At 38.4% G+C, this 17,900-nt stretch overlaps 4 protein-coding genes across 5 annotated transcripts in view; 2 read left to right on the plus strand and 2 right to left on the minus strand.

Moving 5' to 3' along the window:
* Positions 1 to 2,925, minus strand: LOC133996943 (uncharacterized). 2 transcript variants are annotated; one of them, XM_062436451.1, is made up of 4 exons: positions 2,848 to 2,925; positions 1,803 to 1,903; positions 1,430 to 1,586; positions 1 to 1,275 (listed from the first exon to the last, which is right to left on the minus strand). In XM_062436451.1, exons 2-4 carry the CDS (start codon positions 1,893 to 1,895, stop codon positions 227 to 229), a joined length of 1,299 nt encoding a protein of 432 aa, XP_062292435.1. In that variant the 5' UTR covers positions 1,896 to 1,903; positions 2,848 to 2,925; the 3' UTR covers positions 1 to 226. The 2 variants fall into 2 exon arrangements, with proteins under 2 accessions (XP_062292435.1, XP_062292434.1); XM_062436450.1 differs by lacking the exon at positions 2,848 to 2,925 and adding an exon at positions 2,101 to 2,212.
* The window catches only part of LOC133995855 (antizyme inhibitor 1-like), a 547,935-nt gene that overhangs the window by 420,102 nt on the left and 109,933 nt on the right, over positions 1 to 17,900 (minus strand). The gene's annotated exons all lie outside the window — the stretch shown is intronic.
* vps28 (VPS28 subunit of ESCRT-I) lies at positions 3,182 to 7,856 on the plus strand. The gene is made up of 10 exons (XM_062435750.1): positions 3,182 to 3,229; positions 4,590 to 4,650; positions 4,774 to 4,802; positions 5,079 to 5,116; positions 5,227 to 5,316; positions 5,403 to 5,508; positions 5,636 to 5,737; positions 6,100 to 6,153; positions 6,256 to 6,347; positions 6,691 to 7,856. The coding sequence occupies exons 2-10, from the start codon at positions 4,611 to 4,613 to the stop codon at positions 6,809 to 6,811; spliced, it is 672 nt and encodes a 223-aa protein (XP_062291734.1). The 5' UTR covers positions 3,182 to 3,229; positions 4,590 to 4,610; the 3' UTR covers positions 6,812 to 7,856.
* Positions 9,484 to 17,571, plus strand: mapk15 (mitogen-activated protein kinase 15). Its single transcript, XM_062435920.1, has 14 exons — positions 9,484 to 9,576; positions 11,385 to 11,483; positions 11,735 to 11,764; positions 12,392 to 12,482; positions 12,962 to 13,092; positions 13,624 to 13,787; positions 13,976 to 14,115; positions 14,224 to 14,281; positions 14,944 to 15,081; positions 15,314 to 15,419; positions 15,581 to 15,905; positions 16,265 to 16,395; positions 16,565 to 16,717; positions 16,859 to 17,571. Exons 1-14 carry the CDS (start codon positions 9,487 to 9,489, stop codon positions 17,051 to 17,053), a joined length of 1,851 nt encoding a protein of 616 aa, XP_062291904.1. The 5' UTR covers positions 9,484 to 9,486; the 3' UTR covers positions 17,054 to 17,571.

The raw sequence follows: 17,900 nt of genomic DNA on the forward strand, positions 1-17,900 counted from the left end.
AAGAAAAAAAAGATCCAACATGGAAAACAGGGAAAATAATCTAGCCTCCAGGATGTTTTAAAAGATCTATAGATGAAGAAAGATGGTCAGAGAGAAGAGTAAATATCCTGACAATTAGTTTCAAGCTTTGACAACTAGTGCACGAGGTACAAATGTGTTTTAAAAAACTACAGATCAACAATCCACATTCAGTAAAGTGTCTGGTACTGAGTTTCAAAGTGTCCTCTCAGTGTTTGATCACCATATTTCCCTGAGAATCTTGAGTAAAGAGAAAATCATCTTCCTCATCCTCCTCCTCAAACACACATTTATAAGCATAACGTCTTTTCGCCGTCCCAGTGCTCACGTTACTCTGATCCTTAAGTGGACTCCTGGCTTGCAGACTGCGGTGTGCTATCACCCTAAAGCCTTCAGAGTCCTGGGTGAACAGCATGGCCAGACTGTCCTCGTCAACCTCTCTGCCTTGCTGCTGTGCTGCTCGTTTTTTTAAAGGGGAGGTTCTTGGTTTCGTCCACTTGAACTGGGAGTCGAGGCTCTCTTCTTTATTAGCCTTTATCCTCGGGTGTTCTGGGATATTTTTTTGAGGTGATGCAGTTTTTGGTTCTGTCCTTTTACTGTTCGAAAGAGGTCCAAGATGAGAGAGAGGTGAGTGCTTGCTTGGAGAGTTAGAAGACAATGAACAGCTGTATACTTTCTCATCATCTATCTGAGAAGAAGGAAAGTTTTTAAAGGATTTTTGAGTTGAGGTTTTCCCTTCCAAATTCATCCGAGTAACAAAGGCATCCTCACTTTGCAAATTGTTCAGGAAACTTGGCTCATAGTCATTTAAGTCCTTAGCTGTGGTGTATTTCTGGTTAGTCAGGTCAAATTCACTTTCATAGGCGATCAATGGGTCCTGACTCCACGCCTGTGGAAGAGGCTGACTGTCACCTGGCAATGACGAGGTTTCAATGAGTCTTCTCTTTCTCTCTGGTAGCTTCATCTCATCAGTCTGCTCTTCTTCAAATTCACAGTATGTGTTTTGAGGAGGCGAGTAGTTTGCCTCATCCTGCTCCTGCCCCACTTCTGCTTCAGGCTCAGTCACATTTTTACATTTCCACTCATGATCCACAGGAACATTTTCTTTTTGGTCCTCTGAGTTATAAAAGTCAGACATCTCATGGTCCATATCACGTCTGCGCTTTGTACCGGATGCTACAGGTGAGGGATCAGTTGACGTAGATGGTGAGGTGGACCATACTGGTGCGTCAGATGAGGGCGTCTTTTTGAGAACTTCTGATTAAAGGAATAAGAAAGGATTACATTAACAAAATGAAAAGCTGTGGCAATTCATACATTCAATCAAGTCAACAGCCCGATGACAAATTTTGATAATAATAATCCTAATGTGTCTCTGCAGCCTGATGGCAGCAGAGCTGTATAAACGTACCTTTGCATTTAGGTGCAAAGAAGGATGATATGGAGGCCTGTTTGGTCTTCGGCATTTCTATTTTGGTCTGAGTGAAGTTGAGCGCCACAGCCAAACTGTATCCTCGACCCTCAACGAACGGGTTCAGCAGCTTGGATATGGGACGAGCAACCTTTTTCTGAAACAAACAAAAATCGCAAAGATAAATTACTGTCCAACTACAACACTTTGTAAGTGCAATAATAGTGTAAGAGGTTACTGATAAAAATGAATTTACTACTAATCAATCATATACGGTGGGTAGCAGTTTGTATTATGAACAGTTTCTGAGTTTATTAAATGTATTGATCAACAGTGAGGAGTAACAAACTGGCCACTTATAGTCCACAGATACCTGTTTAGCTTTGGCTTTCAATTGCACAGTGTCCAGCCACACACCACACTCCTCCTGAGTAGAGGCCTTTAGCACTGGTTTGGAGGTCTTCATGGTGGAGACTGAGGGACAGAGATGTAATATATAATACAAAAACATCAGTTTTCAATAAGAGGGAAGGAGCTGTGAGAAAGCCACAGCGAAATTTCTCAGAAGCAATATGATAATCCAGTTACAGCTGCGTCAAAGACTAATCATTTGAAGGTCCTGATTGCTATAGCTTTCATGACCACTGTGAACATTTTGAGCCAAGACTTACGTAGTTGTTGAATTGTGCTGGCCGCCTCTTTCATGTCCCAATTTTAGATAGTGAAGTTAGTTTAAAAGTTAAAGTTATATAACTACAGTTTACTATCAGTGCCTATTTTCGGGTCTCCTTGTTTTTAATTATAGCATTTTGCAAATCGTAATGTAATACAAAGTGCTTTACACAGTCAACAAACAAACCAACCAAAAAATCAATAAAAACAGGAACTGTGGAAACACTTTTATAACTTGAATTCTGTAGTGAGGAAACACCAGAGATGAAGATAAAAACGTAAAAAAAAATAAGAATATCCAAATAAAATAAAAGGTTAATAACAGATTAATAAAAATACTTTAAAATGTAATAATAAGAAATAATAAAATAAAGCCACTATAGAATAAAGTGGGTAAAACCAGAAAAGTTAGGAGGGATATTAAAAAGAAAAAAAGATAAGAGGAAAATAAAATAATAAAACAACTAAGAGTAAAAGTAATGAAGTAAGAGCAGACATAAAAGGTGGATTATGAAGGGGAAAACAATCAGGAAATACAATTGAAATAAAAGGAATAGTCAAAGTAATAAAACAGACTAAAACATAAATTGAAAGCTAGATTAAAAAGATAGGTAACCACTCTGACTACTCTGCGTGACTGGTGTCAATTAGCCAATTTATCTAACAGATCATGTTAATATTTATTAATCATAACTTCACTATAGTTCGCCAAATCTCTCAGATTATCGCATCATATGTTTACTGACCTTATAACGTTGAACAGGGATGATTTCCGCCTTCCTTTGAGCGAACTTTTACATATCTAACACAGCTAACTATGTTTTTACTATCTTATTAGTCCCCACTGTTTGTTTGAGTCTCCCGCCTCGACGATGGGCTGCCGGTGGCGTCTGACTGTATGAAAACCATTAAATGCGGTAAAGCTATAAAGATATATTTTAATGCAGCAACCACTACTTTAACCCTTAACATATACCAAAATATACTAGTTATATTTAATACTTCGGCATTAGTGTTTTAAAGCTGTCATTTTTATTAAGGCAGTAAGACACCTAATATTTTGACGTCCACTGGTCCTTGCAGGAGGGTGTGTTTACACTGACGTCACAGCAGTTTACCGAAGAGGAGGTGAGTAAAATGTTTATTATTTCGTTGATTAAACACTGATATTGAAATAGTTATAATAGATATAAGACATGTTAAAACAGTTATGGTCACGCACATAGATTTTAGTGTTTATAAATCACTGCCTATCAGTCCTAGACAAAGTAAATCATAAAGGAAGTGCTGACGAGCTAGCTGCGATAGCTAACTTCGGGCTAGCTGGTTTTGGCAAAACAAGGCACCGAAGACTGGTGATCGGCTGACATGAGCAGCTGTTTTAAATGTTCATGTCAAGAGAAACAACTGTTTATTTGAACTCAACATTTCAGTACAGTTACATTGTGTATCGTGTCAGCTGTATCAAGTCTGTACATTTCGGATCAGCTGTGTGATCAGCGATTCAAGTCTTCTTTCTCATGGATGGCACTACATTTCTGTGGCGTTCATTAGTTCAGAGCATGTAAACCATGAAACTGGGCACTAAATGATTAAAGATCCTATTCAGGCATGTTTTATGATGTGTATATAAAACACTTTGAATATAATTCGTGTCTTGTATGTTTTTTTCCGTACACAAACAAGTGACATTACTTAATAAAACAACTTAAATCTATTCATATGAAAAATATATTTCATCCTAAAGATTTAACTTCTGCACACAAGTTGTCTCCAACTTCACTGTAAAGTCTATTCTCAGTGTTTGTGCTCTGGACGCTTCAAGTTTCCACATCAAGTTAAAGTTTGAACCACGAATGGCTTCCTAACTTTTGTTGATGTCACAGATCCTGCTCTTTGGCCAAGCTTTTAAAACCAGATTTTCACTGAGCACAGAAATTTTCCACTTCACATCAGATGAATGTGAAAACAGCCTTATAGTGAATTGTTTACATTGTGATGTTATCATAATATATCTCTGAACGTGTAACAAAGTTTCACCAGAGAATTGTTTAGCTGAGGTGACAAGCCACCTGAATGCTGATGCATCTCTTAACATGTTGATGATTTTAATAAATGTCCTTAATTAATACTTACAAGGTCCTGCTCTTCTCTCCAGAAGTTTGATGTTTTAGTTCAGAAAAGTGAAAAAAGATGTTTGAGGTGGTCTTTTTTCCAGATGAGGTGTTAACCCTGCCTCAGGAATAACTGTCAGTGTATCCTGCACACTGTCTGTCACCAGGGAGCTAGAAGTTGTGTTTTAATGTAACTTTACTTATTGACTCTACATGCTATGAGGGATGATCTGGCAAATGTCCTTAAGTCATCCTAAAGTCTTTGAAGTACTGTTCCTATTGTTATTCTTATATTCAGTAATAATGGGACAGCTCTTGCTGCTTTGCAGTTTGTTTATGTAGCTTAGGTTTAATGTGACATTATGCTTTTTCAGATCACCTGATACGCCAACATCATGTTCCATGGGATACCAGTTACAGGAGGTGTAGGAGGAGGTAAGACAATCACATAAATCTTATGTCTAAAAACTAGGTACTCAGACTGTACAAACACAGTCCATTCATAAATAAACATCTGTACATGTCACTCAAAGTATGCACTTATTTTTTCTCCAACAGTTCCGGCCAATAAACCTGAGTTATATGAGGTAAATGTAAATCTTGAATGTTTGTATTAAAGCTGGGCATATTGGATTTTATAAACCTAATATTAACATGTAAGACAAATAGTTATTTTATTTGTCCTAATTGTTTACTGAAATTGACCTAGAATAAAATCGAATGTATAATTTTTTATGACTGCTAGTAGCCTAATGCCCATTTTTCATTAATACTGAATTAAAACTGGGAATACTATCAGCAATGTGTGATATTCTTCTTGTCAGTCATAACAAAGCCATCACAACAAATCATGTCTTTTTCAGGAAGTGAAATTGTACAAAAATGCAAGAGAACGAGAGAAGTAAGTGTCGATTATATTACCAGTTATCTGTCCTACATGAATAAGAAGTAAGCCAGGGATTCATATTGTGAGCAGTGTTGTAACACCTTGTTATTAACCCTGTTCCTAAGGTATGATAACATGGCCGAGTTGTTTGCTGTCGTCAAGACCCTTCAGGCCCTGGAGAAAGCTTACATCAAAGACTGTGTCACACCTAATGAGTGAGTTGTAAAGAAATTGGACAAAAAATGCTTGCTGTGATTTTCAATGCACACCTTTATTAATATGCAGAACGTGTCTGGTTTAGGTACACTGCTTCCTGTTCCAGACTGTTGGTTCAGTATAAGGCTGCTTTCAAACAGGTGCAGGGCTCCGATGTCGGCTCCATCGATGACTTCTGCAGGAAGTACAGAGTGAGTTCTGATTTCTAGATTATGTTGTGTTGGGTTGTGTTGAGTTTTTATATATGCACACATTTTAAGCTAGATTTCTTTTGTGTTATGTTATGAAGGATCTTGCTTTTTTCATTTTGTCTACTAGCTTGACTGCCCTCTAGCCATGGAAAGGATTAAGGAGGATCGGCCAATCACCATCAAGGATGACAAGGGCAACTTGAACCGCTGCATTGCAGATATAGTCTCTGTATGTACCTCATCTCATATATCTTCAGTCAGTGCAGGCTTTTTGGGCTTTGCTCCAACATAAAAATGGTTGCAGTTGTATTTTAGATCAAATGATGTAGCGTGTTCAGTTCAAGCACTAAGTGGCTGAAGTGGTTTCACTTAATTTGGCCCATCCTGTGGTAACTGAAAGATGTGATTGAGTAATGCCATCTGTATCCACTGCCAACTTTTATCTAAGCTCATATAACCGTTCAGACTAATAAAATCAGCAGACAGACATGCAGAGGCTGTGTGACCTCTTTGTTTTGCTGACAGGGAAAGCCAGAAAACTGTTGAAACTTTGTCTCATTGTCACTTTCTCACACTTTCTCTAACCTTTAGCTGTTTATCACTGTGATGGATAAGCTGAGACTGGAGATCAGAGCCATGGATGAGGTGAATTGTCTTTTCTTTAAAGTGTAAAACTTAAATATTCAGCAGACTTATGTTAACAATTGCTTAACTGGATAACTAACTGATTCTTTGTCTTTGGATCAGATTCAACCGGACCTGAGGGAGCTGATGGAAACCATGAACAGAATGAGCAACATGCCTCCAGACTCAGAGGCTAAGGACAAAGTCAGCCTCTGGTTAGTTACACTGGGCCACTGAGTTTGCAGTGTTGATAGTGTCAAGCCTCCTGCTAGTTCAGTGCAGGATACTATATTCGTATGTGTCAAACTGACTCACATGCAGCTGCTCTGATAGGGGGGATCATGCAGAGAACTGTCTGTATTTGATGTGGGTGAAGGATGTGGTACAACGTACAAAACTAGGTCAAGTCCTAAAACTTATACCGTTCACAATCCTGCTACCTTATTTAACATCATTCTATTTTTTTCATGATTTTTCAGTATTCATAAATAAGACCACAACTCAGCTTCACGTCTCTTAGTCATAAATGTCGTTATCTTGATTTTTTTTTCTCGCCAGGTTGACAACCCTCAGCAGCATGTCGGCCTCAGATGAGCTGGATGATAATCAGGTGCGCCAGATGCTGTTCGACCTGGAGTCAGCTTACAATGCCTTCAACCGCTTTCTCCACTCCTCCTAAAGCATCTGTCCGTAATAGATCCTGACTCTTTACCTGTTAAGTTAAAAAAAGGAAAAAGAAACACTCTACATTCTCCTTATGGTCATTTGTAAGGAGATGAATTACATTTGGACATTTTTTCTGTCTCATAACCCTGCTATTCCTTCTCTTCACATTTGTTTACTATGCTCTCGTTGATGTTCTGTACTATTCAAACTCCCCCGCCTTGTATACTCCACTGTTTCTGGTACATCATGCTGCCTGCATTATTGCCCACTGGGTTCCTCTGTGCTGTAATTGGCCTGTTTTCTAGCTTGTGTGTTAAATCCTTCAATATTGGCTGTTCAGTCTACCCTTGATAAAACTGTTTACTTCTAGCTTTTTACTGTAATATCAAAAAAAGGTCTAATTTTATACTTGAGTTTTGCAGAGCACTAACAGAGCCGCACAATACAATTGTACTGGACAAAGTCTGCATATGAAGAAAAGGTTGTAACAGCCAAAGCCTTTATATTACTGGAAAGAGGAATTTATATATTTTTCTTTTTGGTATCCTACTTGTTTCCTCTACTTGCCACTTGAGGTCAGGTTTGCATTTTTCGTTCTGTGTACCATGTTTTTTTTTTCTATCACACAAGTTTTTAATGTAGACCTGCAATAGTACTTTTTTCTGTTCAGTAGAGCAAAAGTGGCTGATACACGCTAAATCAATAATATCAAAAATAATATGCAGCTGAAATAATGATTTGGACCATAATCATTATATTGAAATTAAAGTGGAAAGAAAGGTTTGTGTTCTTTATTTCTTATTCTGTACATTTTCTCACCCTGACTTCTGTTAACATGCTTAATCCATTTTTTCTTTAGAAGTGAGGGTTTGGCCAGATTAAGTACGCAAAAGAGAGGTGGACACATGCCCCTCCTCATTTGCTTACTAAATATGTTTCAACCCTCAAACACCATTAGGGAGAACATATTTATTCAGATTTATCACTGTAAATAATAGTTTTGATTTTTAAATAAAAAGCATGTAACTCCTTTTTAGAAATAAAGTTGAAAAATGTAACTCCGACTTCCTTTGTGTTGTGTGTGTGATTGAGATGAAGTTTGTCTTTTTCATCCTTTGCCCAAAACTATTTAACTTTTGATATTATGTATGAGGTGTATATCAGGCTGGTAAAAGGCTGCTTGCTGCAGTGTTTATTAATGTGTTGTAAAGTGTACGCAGCACACTACATTTATTCATGTTAGCTTCAAAATATGCCCACAGACCAACTAGTATTCATGTTGGTATTCTAACTGGAGCATTATCATTACCAATACAATACGTTATCTTTCATACTGTTATCAAACCATTGCTATATTTGACGCAGTAGTTTAACCCTTTTTAATTTAACAAGATATTCGTCACATCTGAATTCATCAGTGTAAAATTAAAAACTTGAATAAAATGTACATATAAATAATTTGTATTAATGCGAATTAGACAAAAGGGTATCTAACCAAAGAATAAGTAAACTAGACTCAGAGTCTGATCAGGCATTTGATGTCAAACTTTCTTGACGCTTTTTGATAACCAACATTAAGGAAATACTTTGACACAAGACCCCTCTACAAGACAGAACTGTAATGCAGTTCCTGCCTTGTTCATACTTTATTTTAGTGTTGCGAATTCCCTGACAAATTTGCAATTAAATCTCCAGAACCAATGCACAGTGCAGTGAACCTAGGAATTTTGGGACCCTTAGGGGCCTGGGTCAGTTGCCTGGTTTCACCTTGAATGAGAGGTATTAGCAGCACTGTCAACATGACTATATTAGTAAAAAATCTTTTGAAGAGATGATTGTTGTTGTTGTTGTTTTTAATTATTCCTTTTTTATTTATTATGACTTATAATTTTGTTGTTTCAATACCCTTTTTTTAAACTTTATTGAAGGAATATTCTCTAATGTAGAGGAAACTAACTGCTTATCAGGCTGCAGTTTGTAGAACTAACAACGCAGCATTTCCCCTTGAACTGACTCTTAAAGGGAAACATTTTAATAGGAGCCATGATGAGCAAAGCATCATCCAAGTGCAGCTGATACAAAACATTTTTTTGAGTATTTGCCCCATATTTATTCAAAAAATTCACCATTCAAAAATACTGCTGCTCCTTTAAGAGGTCTCAGCAGCGTTGCCATGGCGACAAATAATGACAAAACTCCACGGTTCGTCAGTTTGCAGCAGCTGTAGCGGTGTGGTGGGAGTATCCAAACTCACAGTAAGACCTGACTATCAACTTGACCGACAACAAGAGAGTATTTAATGCTTCATGAGACAACAAGAGAGTATTTACTGCTTTATTAGAGCTCGTGTGTTTCATTGACAATCACGAGACAGAAGTGACAAACTTACCTGCTCCTCGCGCGACATTGATTGATTGAATAGTAATTAACGTCGAGTAGAGATACAAGGACGTCAGATACAAAGATAACCACAAACATACTTCATTCTTTTCTTTTCTTTTTTTCTCTGTGCATCCTCAAGATTATAATTTGATAGTATGCTGTAGTTCTGACTGGACTGGTTTTATTCATTCATCGCTACCATCTGCTTGCTTTAACACCTGTTTCCCGGACGCTCAGTACATCTTTCAGTAACCAGTGTGGTGATGGTTTGTGTATGAGCAGCAGAAGAAGGAAAAACTCTCGAAAATGAGCAAAAAGTATGAATCAACAAACGTGTCAGAGGTGGAGGATCATATCTCTTTGAAATATGAAATCAAGAAGAGACTTGGAAAAGGGGTGAGTCAATTTGAAATCTTTAATTTAATGGATTTAACAGAAATGAAAGTGAATATGTCTTATGCCAATAATAACCTAACAATTGAGAGCATCTTTCACATGAATTAACTCATAAAACTTTTGTAAATGATTTGTAGACGTTTCATCAGTCACCAAACAGTTTCTCTGCCATTTCATTATGCAGCAAAAAACAAAACAAAAACTGTTTCTCCCTCTTTTTCTGCCTGAAAATGAATCTGTACCGCTCTGTTAGAGTTCTCATTGTACTTTGGCCTCATGAGAAATTCCTCAAATACTCCAGACTTAAGCTCTGAAGTGTTGTAAGCAAGGGTTTATTTACTTTGGCAGGACACACTCTTTTCTTTGTTGATCAGCTGATGTGTGAGGACACTTATTCCTTTTAGAGTCTCTTTTGTTTTTCCTCTCCGATGGTACAGCTGCCACAGGACTAAAAACAGCTGGGTTTCTTTCCGTACACCATCCACAGAGACTCACAAATTGCTGCTTAGTGGCCAGGTGGTTAGCTGCCACGTACACACGTCATATTGGCTAACTAGGCATACCTGAGGGTGGCAGTGACTCATGTTACACAGCTGCTGAACCTGTTTACAGTTGACTGGACGGGTTAAGAGGTGTCCTGGGCAGTGATGCTTCAAGGAGGCAACACATTTCAATAACACTGTACTAATCAGTTGTAGAAAGTCATAAAAATCATTTTACAGCAGCAAAGATTGTTCTGTTTTTTCTTCCCGTATTTTCACTGTAAATGTTCATCTCTGTGTGCCCCGCTGCTGCCTCTGTTATGCTTGACTTCACTGCCTTCATCTTCTCCCTGACTCTCCCTTTACAGCAGACAACGCTTAAGCTGCACCAACACTGAGGGCACAGATGCGATGTCCTCTGTCCGTCTTTCTAGGAACATGGTTATTATATTGGTTGTAGTTTAAAGTTACGCATAGTCTGTTTTTTTTTTTAAAGACACATACCACTACTTTTGAAGAATCTGTGTCCTTAAATTTGACCGTTTTAAAGGCCAAGAAAGGTGAAGATAATGAAAAAAACAAATGTAAGAATACATGCAACCGTCAGCACTCCTGGAAAAGTAAAAAATACTCTTAGAAAACAGATTTCAGATCTTAAAGGAAATGAAGCCCAAACTCTTGGACACTTTTAGATATGATATAACACAAGAATGACTTAAAGTTGCTAAAAAATAAATCCAGATTAACAGAATTTTTGACTGAATTTTCAGATCTCTTGAAAATGATCCAAAGGTTTAAGGGTTGCTTAGACTTAAAACCTCAGTATTTCTAAATTCTTGGCTACAACCCTGATAGTGCGAAAACTGTGGCAAAGATGAGTCAGATCAGGAGTTCAGCTTAATGCATGATTTAATACGAGCTCGGTTCTCGCCGTCATGCATTCAGACAAAGACAAGGATTGTCTAAAGAATCCTAATATTTATACCTTCGACACAGTTGCTCAAATATAGTACAATGCCCATCTTGGGTAGAATAGGATATTCTTGGTAAGGTCGTAAAAGTTATTCTGGTCATTCTTTAACAGGTTTGTCAGACAGCCTCCAGACGTGAAGGAGCCGCTGGACTATAGTCAGCAGAAAATACATACTAACAAACCCTGACCACATTTTTTCCCCATTTTAGTTTTCCTTTACATTTTTGTTGGTTGGTTATGTCCTAGTTGTTGTTTTTTTGTTAATGCTTGAGATGAATTTAAGTAAGGATAACAATCGCTCTGATGTTGTTATCATGATTATGTGACGACTGAGCCTCGTGTTTCTGTCTCAGGCGTACGGGATTGTGTGGAAGGCAGTTGACAGACAGACAGGTGAGATTGTTGCTGTGAAGAAGATCTTTGACGCCTTCAGAAACAGGACAGATGCCCAGGTGTGTACTTTGTCTGTCTGATAAAATTAATTATTTAACACTCTTACCTTTAATCATATCCTCTACCCCCCGAAAAAGTTAAGTAATGTCTACTTTTGATCTATTGTCAGCTGTATATGCCTGTGAGATATAGTCATTTCAAACAAAAAGTATATCTCAAGTTTAGTTAATGATTAAACAGAGCAGACGGCTTGTATGTGCCTAGTTTATTGCTGCATGTTGACTGTATTTTTTGTCTTGTCTTTTTGCAGCGGACATTCAGAGAAATCATGTTTCTCCAGGTAATACAATTTGTAATAGAGGTCAGTTATTTGTTTAGACTGGTCAGTTTTACTGTCAAGAGTCAAAGTCTCAATTTCACTAATTTCTTTCTATCAATACCTTGTTTGTTGTGTCTGAGAGTGTTCCTAACTCCTCAGTTATATGTAATTTGTGTTTAAAGGTTAAAGTACTTGATTCATTAACAGTTAGTGCCATGGATATCACTCGTGATATGGAAAATCATGTGTTCATCAAGGGATGTGGTTTTCTACTGCAACTTCATCAGTATCCTGAAAGAAATTAGATCTCAACGACACACCAAAGACTATGAGCAGCAAACAATGTAGCTGTCTCATTGTTTTCTTCATTCTTGTGTTACATATTCCTCTTTCACATTTAATCTTCTGACCTACTTATATGTAACTTTCAACTGTGCCACTGCCCCCTAATCAGCTGTTATCATCTTCTAGTGAAACAGTGTTGTAGTCATGGGGTTTGTTCTGACCATTATGTAAGCTGTACTGAAGCTTTTCCCTGTTGTGTACACAACCTTGACACAAAATCTGCAAGTTATTAAGGGTCAAACCAGTAGCTAGAGTGTGTTTATGTGTGTTTTCTACTGCTAAAACTGTTTTCTCTCTGTGTAGGAGTTTGGAGATCATCCCAACATCGTCAAACTTCTAAATGTTATCAGAGCACAAAACGATAAAGACATATACCTCATTTTTGAATATATGGGTGAGTTTTACACAAACAAATAATCATCATTAAATCTTACAACACACACATGGTGTGTGTGTGTGTGTGTGTGTGTGTGCGTGTGCGTGTGCGTTTGCACGTGCGTATGCGCGTGCGTGTGTGGGGGGGGTTCTGCTTCCTTTGGCTGCCTGCACTGTCACTGTCGTACTGCTGAGTCCACAGATTGGCCTCTCTGCAGTCTAATCCATGACTGTACACCAGCACCACAGCACAGACCTCTACTGTTTCTCTCTGGCATTTCATTTTTGGGACTCTGCCGGTTTCAGATCATTGTGTTTATGTATGTGTGTGTGTGAGATTATAGAGGAGCATGTGTTTCAGCAACTTCATGGACATTTCAGTGTCATGATGACTGTGATTTGTATCGCTGAGGAATATTTACAATCCATTCATTGGTTGACATGACATTGGTAATTGGTAATATTCGTAATTGGTTTTTGCTTTCTGTTTTGTACCAGATACTGACCTGCATGCAGTAATAAAGAAAGGCACCTTACTGAAGGACATTCATAAACGTTATGTGATGTACCAGCTCCTTAAAGCCATCAAATATCTGCACTCAGGAAACGTTATACACAGGGACAAGAAGGTATGATGGCAAGTTTATAATGTGGAGAGTAAGAATTAATTTTGGTTAAAATAAATCCCAAAACCCTAGCTGCATTGTTTGCCTACCTACTGCATATATTATATAATATATTAATGATCGCATTAATCTCTGTTTTGTGGTCTGTGTAAATTCATAATATCATGTAAAATATAGGATCATATTTGAATGAATAAAGCATTTATTTATGTATACTAAGCAGAAAATGTTAGACAATATGTTCAAAATATTGTGTTCATCACACATCCAATACTGTCTGTTTGTCTGCAGCAAATCTGCTGACATGGCTGCACAAAATGGTTCTGGAGAAGAGAATTTCATCCCTCGTTTTCTCCTGTTGTCCTCCTACTGTAACCCTTCTTTTCACCCCTTGTACAATGTCTGTTTTCATACCGTGGTCAAGCTGGGTGCTGGACATAATACCTGCTTGGTTTGACCTCTGGCTAACAACATGAAAATCAAACAAGCATTGTCCTTGTGAAGAATTGTTTCTCTTATCTGTGTTTCCCACAGCCATCCAACGTTCTCTTGGACACTGACTGTGTTGTCAAGCTGTGTGATTTTGGCTTGGCCAGATCGCTCAACCAGATCCAAGAGGACAGTGGGAATCCAGCGCTGACAGAGTATGTGGCGACGCGGTGGTACCGAGCTCCTGAGATCCTACTGGGATCCACAAGGTATCAGCTGTGATGAGCATCTGTCGTCAGTATCTGCTGCTTGTGTTCATTCATTGCAACAGTTGATTCAGCAGTCATGAAGAAAATCTTATATTTTCATACAATCCAGAGAAGTCTTATTTATAAAACAATGCAATACAAGCAATTATGATTGTACAAGGCTGTGAAAAGACACATCTCGTCCAAAGGTACACTAAGGGTGTGGACATGTGGAGCCTTGGCTGCATCCTGGGAGAGATGCTGCTGGGAAAAGCCCTTTTCCCTGGGACATCCACCATCAACCAAATAGAGAAGATCATGAGTGCCATACCACACCCAAGCCCAGATGGTGACTAAAGACCTTGAAAATAAATTAATTTGAACATCTCACTCTTTACTTTTAAGTAAAGGACATAATTGATTGCAATGAATTAATTAAATGCAATTTGATTTCCAGACGTCCTCGCTATCAAGTCTGAATATGGATCCTCTGTCATTCAGAGAATGTTACTAAAGTAAGAAAATATTTTTCTTTTGTATTTGTGCTGTGAAAATCCTCCTACACAAAGGGCATGTTTACAATAGAGAAGTTCTTCTTGTGAATGTACGTGTAAACCTTGTCATCTAAATACCCAACAATGCACCTGTTGCATTTAGTACAGTTGACTCTCAAAGAATAGTTTATTAATAGGTGAAAACAGGGTGTGAACTATTCATGTTTAGCCTCTTTCTGGCCTTGTCCTGGCACAGAGCTAACTGAGGGAGTGACAATAACACATTTCTTTCCTCCCACTGTGTTGATGATCATCATAGCCTGCAGGTGGAGGCGGGGCTGAGCAGCAGCAGTGATAATTGTGCAGTGAGCAATGAATCAGCAGTGTCGAAGCAAAATAGTAAACTAAGCAATGACAGCTTAAAGACACTGCCTCATTGCAAATGGTGTGTTGAATATGTGTTGCAGGGTACAGATGTGAGAGTTAGTTGGGTGAATCTATTTGTCTGCCTGAAGTGGTTTGTAGGATTTGCACAGGACTGTATATCTGTAAACTGCATCATCTGTCTGTACCTAAAAAGGAGAATAATTGTTAGTAGAAAACATCCATGAGACAACCATCTATCTTTTACTGTTTCTAGTTCTGCTGTCTCTGTATGTGAATCTCTCTTCCTGCTTCATCAGACCACAGGTGCCTTTGGATGATCTTCTCCAGCCGTCTGCGCCTCCTGATGCTCTGGACCTGCTGAGGGGTTTGTTAGTTTTTAACCCAGACAAAAGGCTGACTGCTGAGCAAGCCCTCCAGCATCCATATGTAGCCAGGTAATAAGGACCATGCATCCAAATAGACTCATGGATTAGTAGTTGTGATCAGGTTTTCCTCACAGCTGAATTCAGACTTTTTTTCATTGTTGAACAGTTAGAATTAATTATTTATTGTATTTTCTGTGCTACATCTAGATGAGAGAGATCAATATTTGTATCATCATGTCATTGTTAATGTCATACAGCAGTCATCTACTGTATCCTTAACTGTTTCCTCTGCTTCCTGAAGGTTTCATAGTCCAGCCAAAGAGCCGGCTCTTAATTATGATGTAGTACTGGCAGTGGATGATGATGTGCAATTATCTGTGGTTCAATACCGCAACAAACTTTATGAGGTACAAAATGAGTCATAAATGTCCAGAAGGCAATATTTGATGACATTTGTACACATCGGACCATATTATACAGAAATATATTTAAATAATAAAAATGTTTAGTGTCATCACACTTTATATGATCAGATTTTTAAATGCAATGAAATTCCTCTTTTTTCAAGATGATGCTGGAGAGGAAAACTCATGAGGGGATGCTGAGACTGGTCCAACCGAAAGATGAAGGCAGTGGCAGTAGTAAGGATAAGCCCAAGGGGAAGGAAAAAGTGGATAGGGACCCGGTGACAGGGAATGGCGATAGGAATGGTGACCATGAGGCAAAAACTCAATGTGAAAAGACTGATGAGACAAACCATGTGCCTCCTCATGCAGGAGTGACCAAACCTGGGCCTGTGAATGCATCAACCCCACCTGCTGTGGAGAAGATGAGCCCCTCAGCTAGTCCTGGCTTGGGAAAACTCACATATAACCCCATCACACATGCACCAAGTATGTCTGAATTTACTTACTGGTTCCCTGTAGGACCGGGTATTGAACCTCAATACTGTTTTGGATCTGACTGAATTTAAAGTCAGTCATTAAAAGTTTTGATAATTTGAAACAGTATTTTAGTTGGGGAACATTTTTAAAGGGTTGCCTTTGTTTAGACATTTAAGTTTTGTTTTGTTATCAGTAGTAAAACTAAGTATCAGCACTTTTCTCAAAAAAATGTGATAAATGCCTAGCCCTAGTTTCACTTTCAAAATGAAGTTTAAACAATACAGCTGCATGCATTTCATCTACAGCAGGCAGAAACATTTACTCAGAAGGGAAAAAGAAAACACAAACTCTCCTTTTTTTTCATTCAGATGCTTTCGTTCGGAGTCCAGCCGGTGCTTCTCATTACTACCACTCTACTGCAGCCAGCAGGAAACTAGTCGGACAGACCAGTAGTGAAAGTGTAGGTACATCACCAACAGAGGGCACCAACGCTAATATAGTAAGCAACAGAGTTTAGTCCCTTCACTATTTCACTCTGTTATCTCTTACTGGGATGTACTGAAATCTTGGTGTCTTTCCTTTCATGCCCTTTTTAAAAGTTGCTTCTTACATTCTCTCTTTTTGTGGCTCACTCTGTTCGCTCTCTTTCATTGCCTTTCCTCCATTAGTCCATGGACCAGATCCTCCAGCGTGGTCGCTCAGCCCCTGCAGGCCATAACCGCTCTTTCTCCTCGACCCTAACCCAAACCCAGAACAATCCACTGGTTCGCAAGGATGAGTCATCTCTGTCCGCTGGACTGAACGTCACTTCTGCTCGCCTGGTCAGTCCTCTACACCTCAGCAAATGGAAAATATGACTGATAAATGGACATAATGTATGAAAATATATGGATATTTAACTTATGGTGCATATGTTTTTTGTTTTTTTGATGCAGTAAATATTTATTTTTCTTCCTGTGTAGAACCAGCGCTCAAACTCTCAGGTTCGTGAAGCTCGGCCACCGCCCCGATTCAGCAAGAAAGTATTTCAGAGCAACTGTAACGTGGCCGCTGCAGGTGACCCTCGAGCCAAGCTAGGCAGCTACTCCCAGGCCTATGGTACTATCAGCAAGACTGACCTGGACAACCTGCTTCGAAATCGACCTTGCAACCCATAACTGCTGTTATATTAGTGGTTACATACAGCCCGTATGTAACAGGGTGTCACAGGTGTTTGAACACAAAACAAATTTGCTGCATATCAGCATGTTAGACGTGTGGCAAAAAATAAACTGAAAACACGTCTTGTGTACTGTAGATTGAACCCATGGAAACATGGATTTCCATTCACTGTCTGTGACAGTGAATATATATTTGTAACATCCAATGTTATTTCATATCAGACTTATCAAATTTTAATTCATAAAAAATGTACATGGCCGCAAGGGCCCCATTTTAATCAAGTGTTAGTTGGTTTGTGGTCATTTGATTAATGCATATTTCTTTGGGAATATGGGCTTTGACACGTTATCAACTGAAAATGTCTTGTTTACATATTTTCTATAGAGGTCTTGTGTCAAAATGAACATTTTAAATATTCTCATGTTTCACATGATTTCTCATGTTGATCTATGTAGTTAAATGTCTATAGGCTTGGCAAGTACATTAAGCCAATGAGTTCCACATGGACAGAGAATGACACTGTAAAATATGCAAATAGTTGTGATAATATGTAACGTTTTCCATGTAAATTCAATAGCAATAAACCTCTTTGCTAATCTAATGTGTACAGAAATAAAACAAATTGTTGAACACGTTTTATAATGTTTGACTTGGATGACTGTGGCAGCAAAGCAGCATAAAGTGTAATAATAAACCGCATCAGTGACTGTACGCACATCACGCACAGCTCTTTAAATGTTTCATTCCTAGTAGTTCGTATTTAAAGCTAGTGTATTAATCTATTTTCTCTCGAATGACCCCTAACATTATAGAAAACACCCCGTCATGGTGTCAGCAGAGATA

The sequence above is a fragment of the Scomber scombrus genome, chromosome 16 (genome assembly GCF_963691925.1).
Source record: "Scomber scombrus chromosome 16, fScoSco1.1, whole genome shotgun sequence".
NCBI lineage: Eukaryota > Metazoa > Chordata > Actinopteri > Scombriformes > Scombridae > Scomber > Scomber scombrus.

Coding starts and splice junctions, on each gene's coding strand:
- LOC133996943 (XM_062436450.1), bottom strand. CDS start 2,134: ATGAAAGAGGCGGCCAGCACAATTCAACAACTAC. Junction 1,587..1,802: donor TGAAAGCCAAAGCTAAACAG/GTATCTGTGGAC, acceptor TGTTTGTTTCAG/AAAAAGGTTGCTCGTCCCAT. Junction 1,276..1,429: donor CTTTGCACCTAAATGCAAAG/GTACGTTTATAC, acceptor TCCTTTAATCAG/AAGTTCTCAAAAAGACGCCC.
- vps28 (XM_062435750.1), top strand. CDS start 4,611: ATGTTCCATGGGATACCAGTTACAGGAGGTGTAGGAGGAG. Junction 5,117..5,226: donor AATGCAAGAGAACGAGAGAA/GTAAGTGTCGAT, acceptor CCTGTTCCTAAG/GTATGATAACATGGCCGAGT. Junction 6,154..6,255: donor AGATCAGAGCCATGGATGAG/GTGAATTGTCTT, acceptor TCTTTGGATCAG/ATTCAACCGGACCTGAGGGA.
- mapk15 (XM_062435920.1), top strand. CDS start 9,487: ATGAGCAAAAAGTATGAATCAACAAACGTGTCAGAGGTGGAGGATCAT. Junction 11,765..12,391: donor GAGAAATCATGTTTCTCCAG/GTAATACAATTT, acceptor CTCTCTGTGTAG/GAGTTTGGAGATCATCCCAA. Junction 16,718..16,858: donor ACGTCACTTCTGCTCGCCTG/GTCAGTCCTCTA, acceptor CTTCCTGTGTAG/AACCAGCGCTCAAACTCTCA.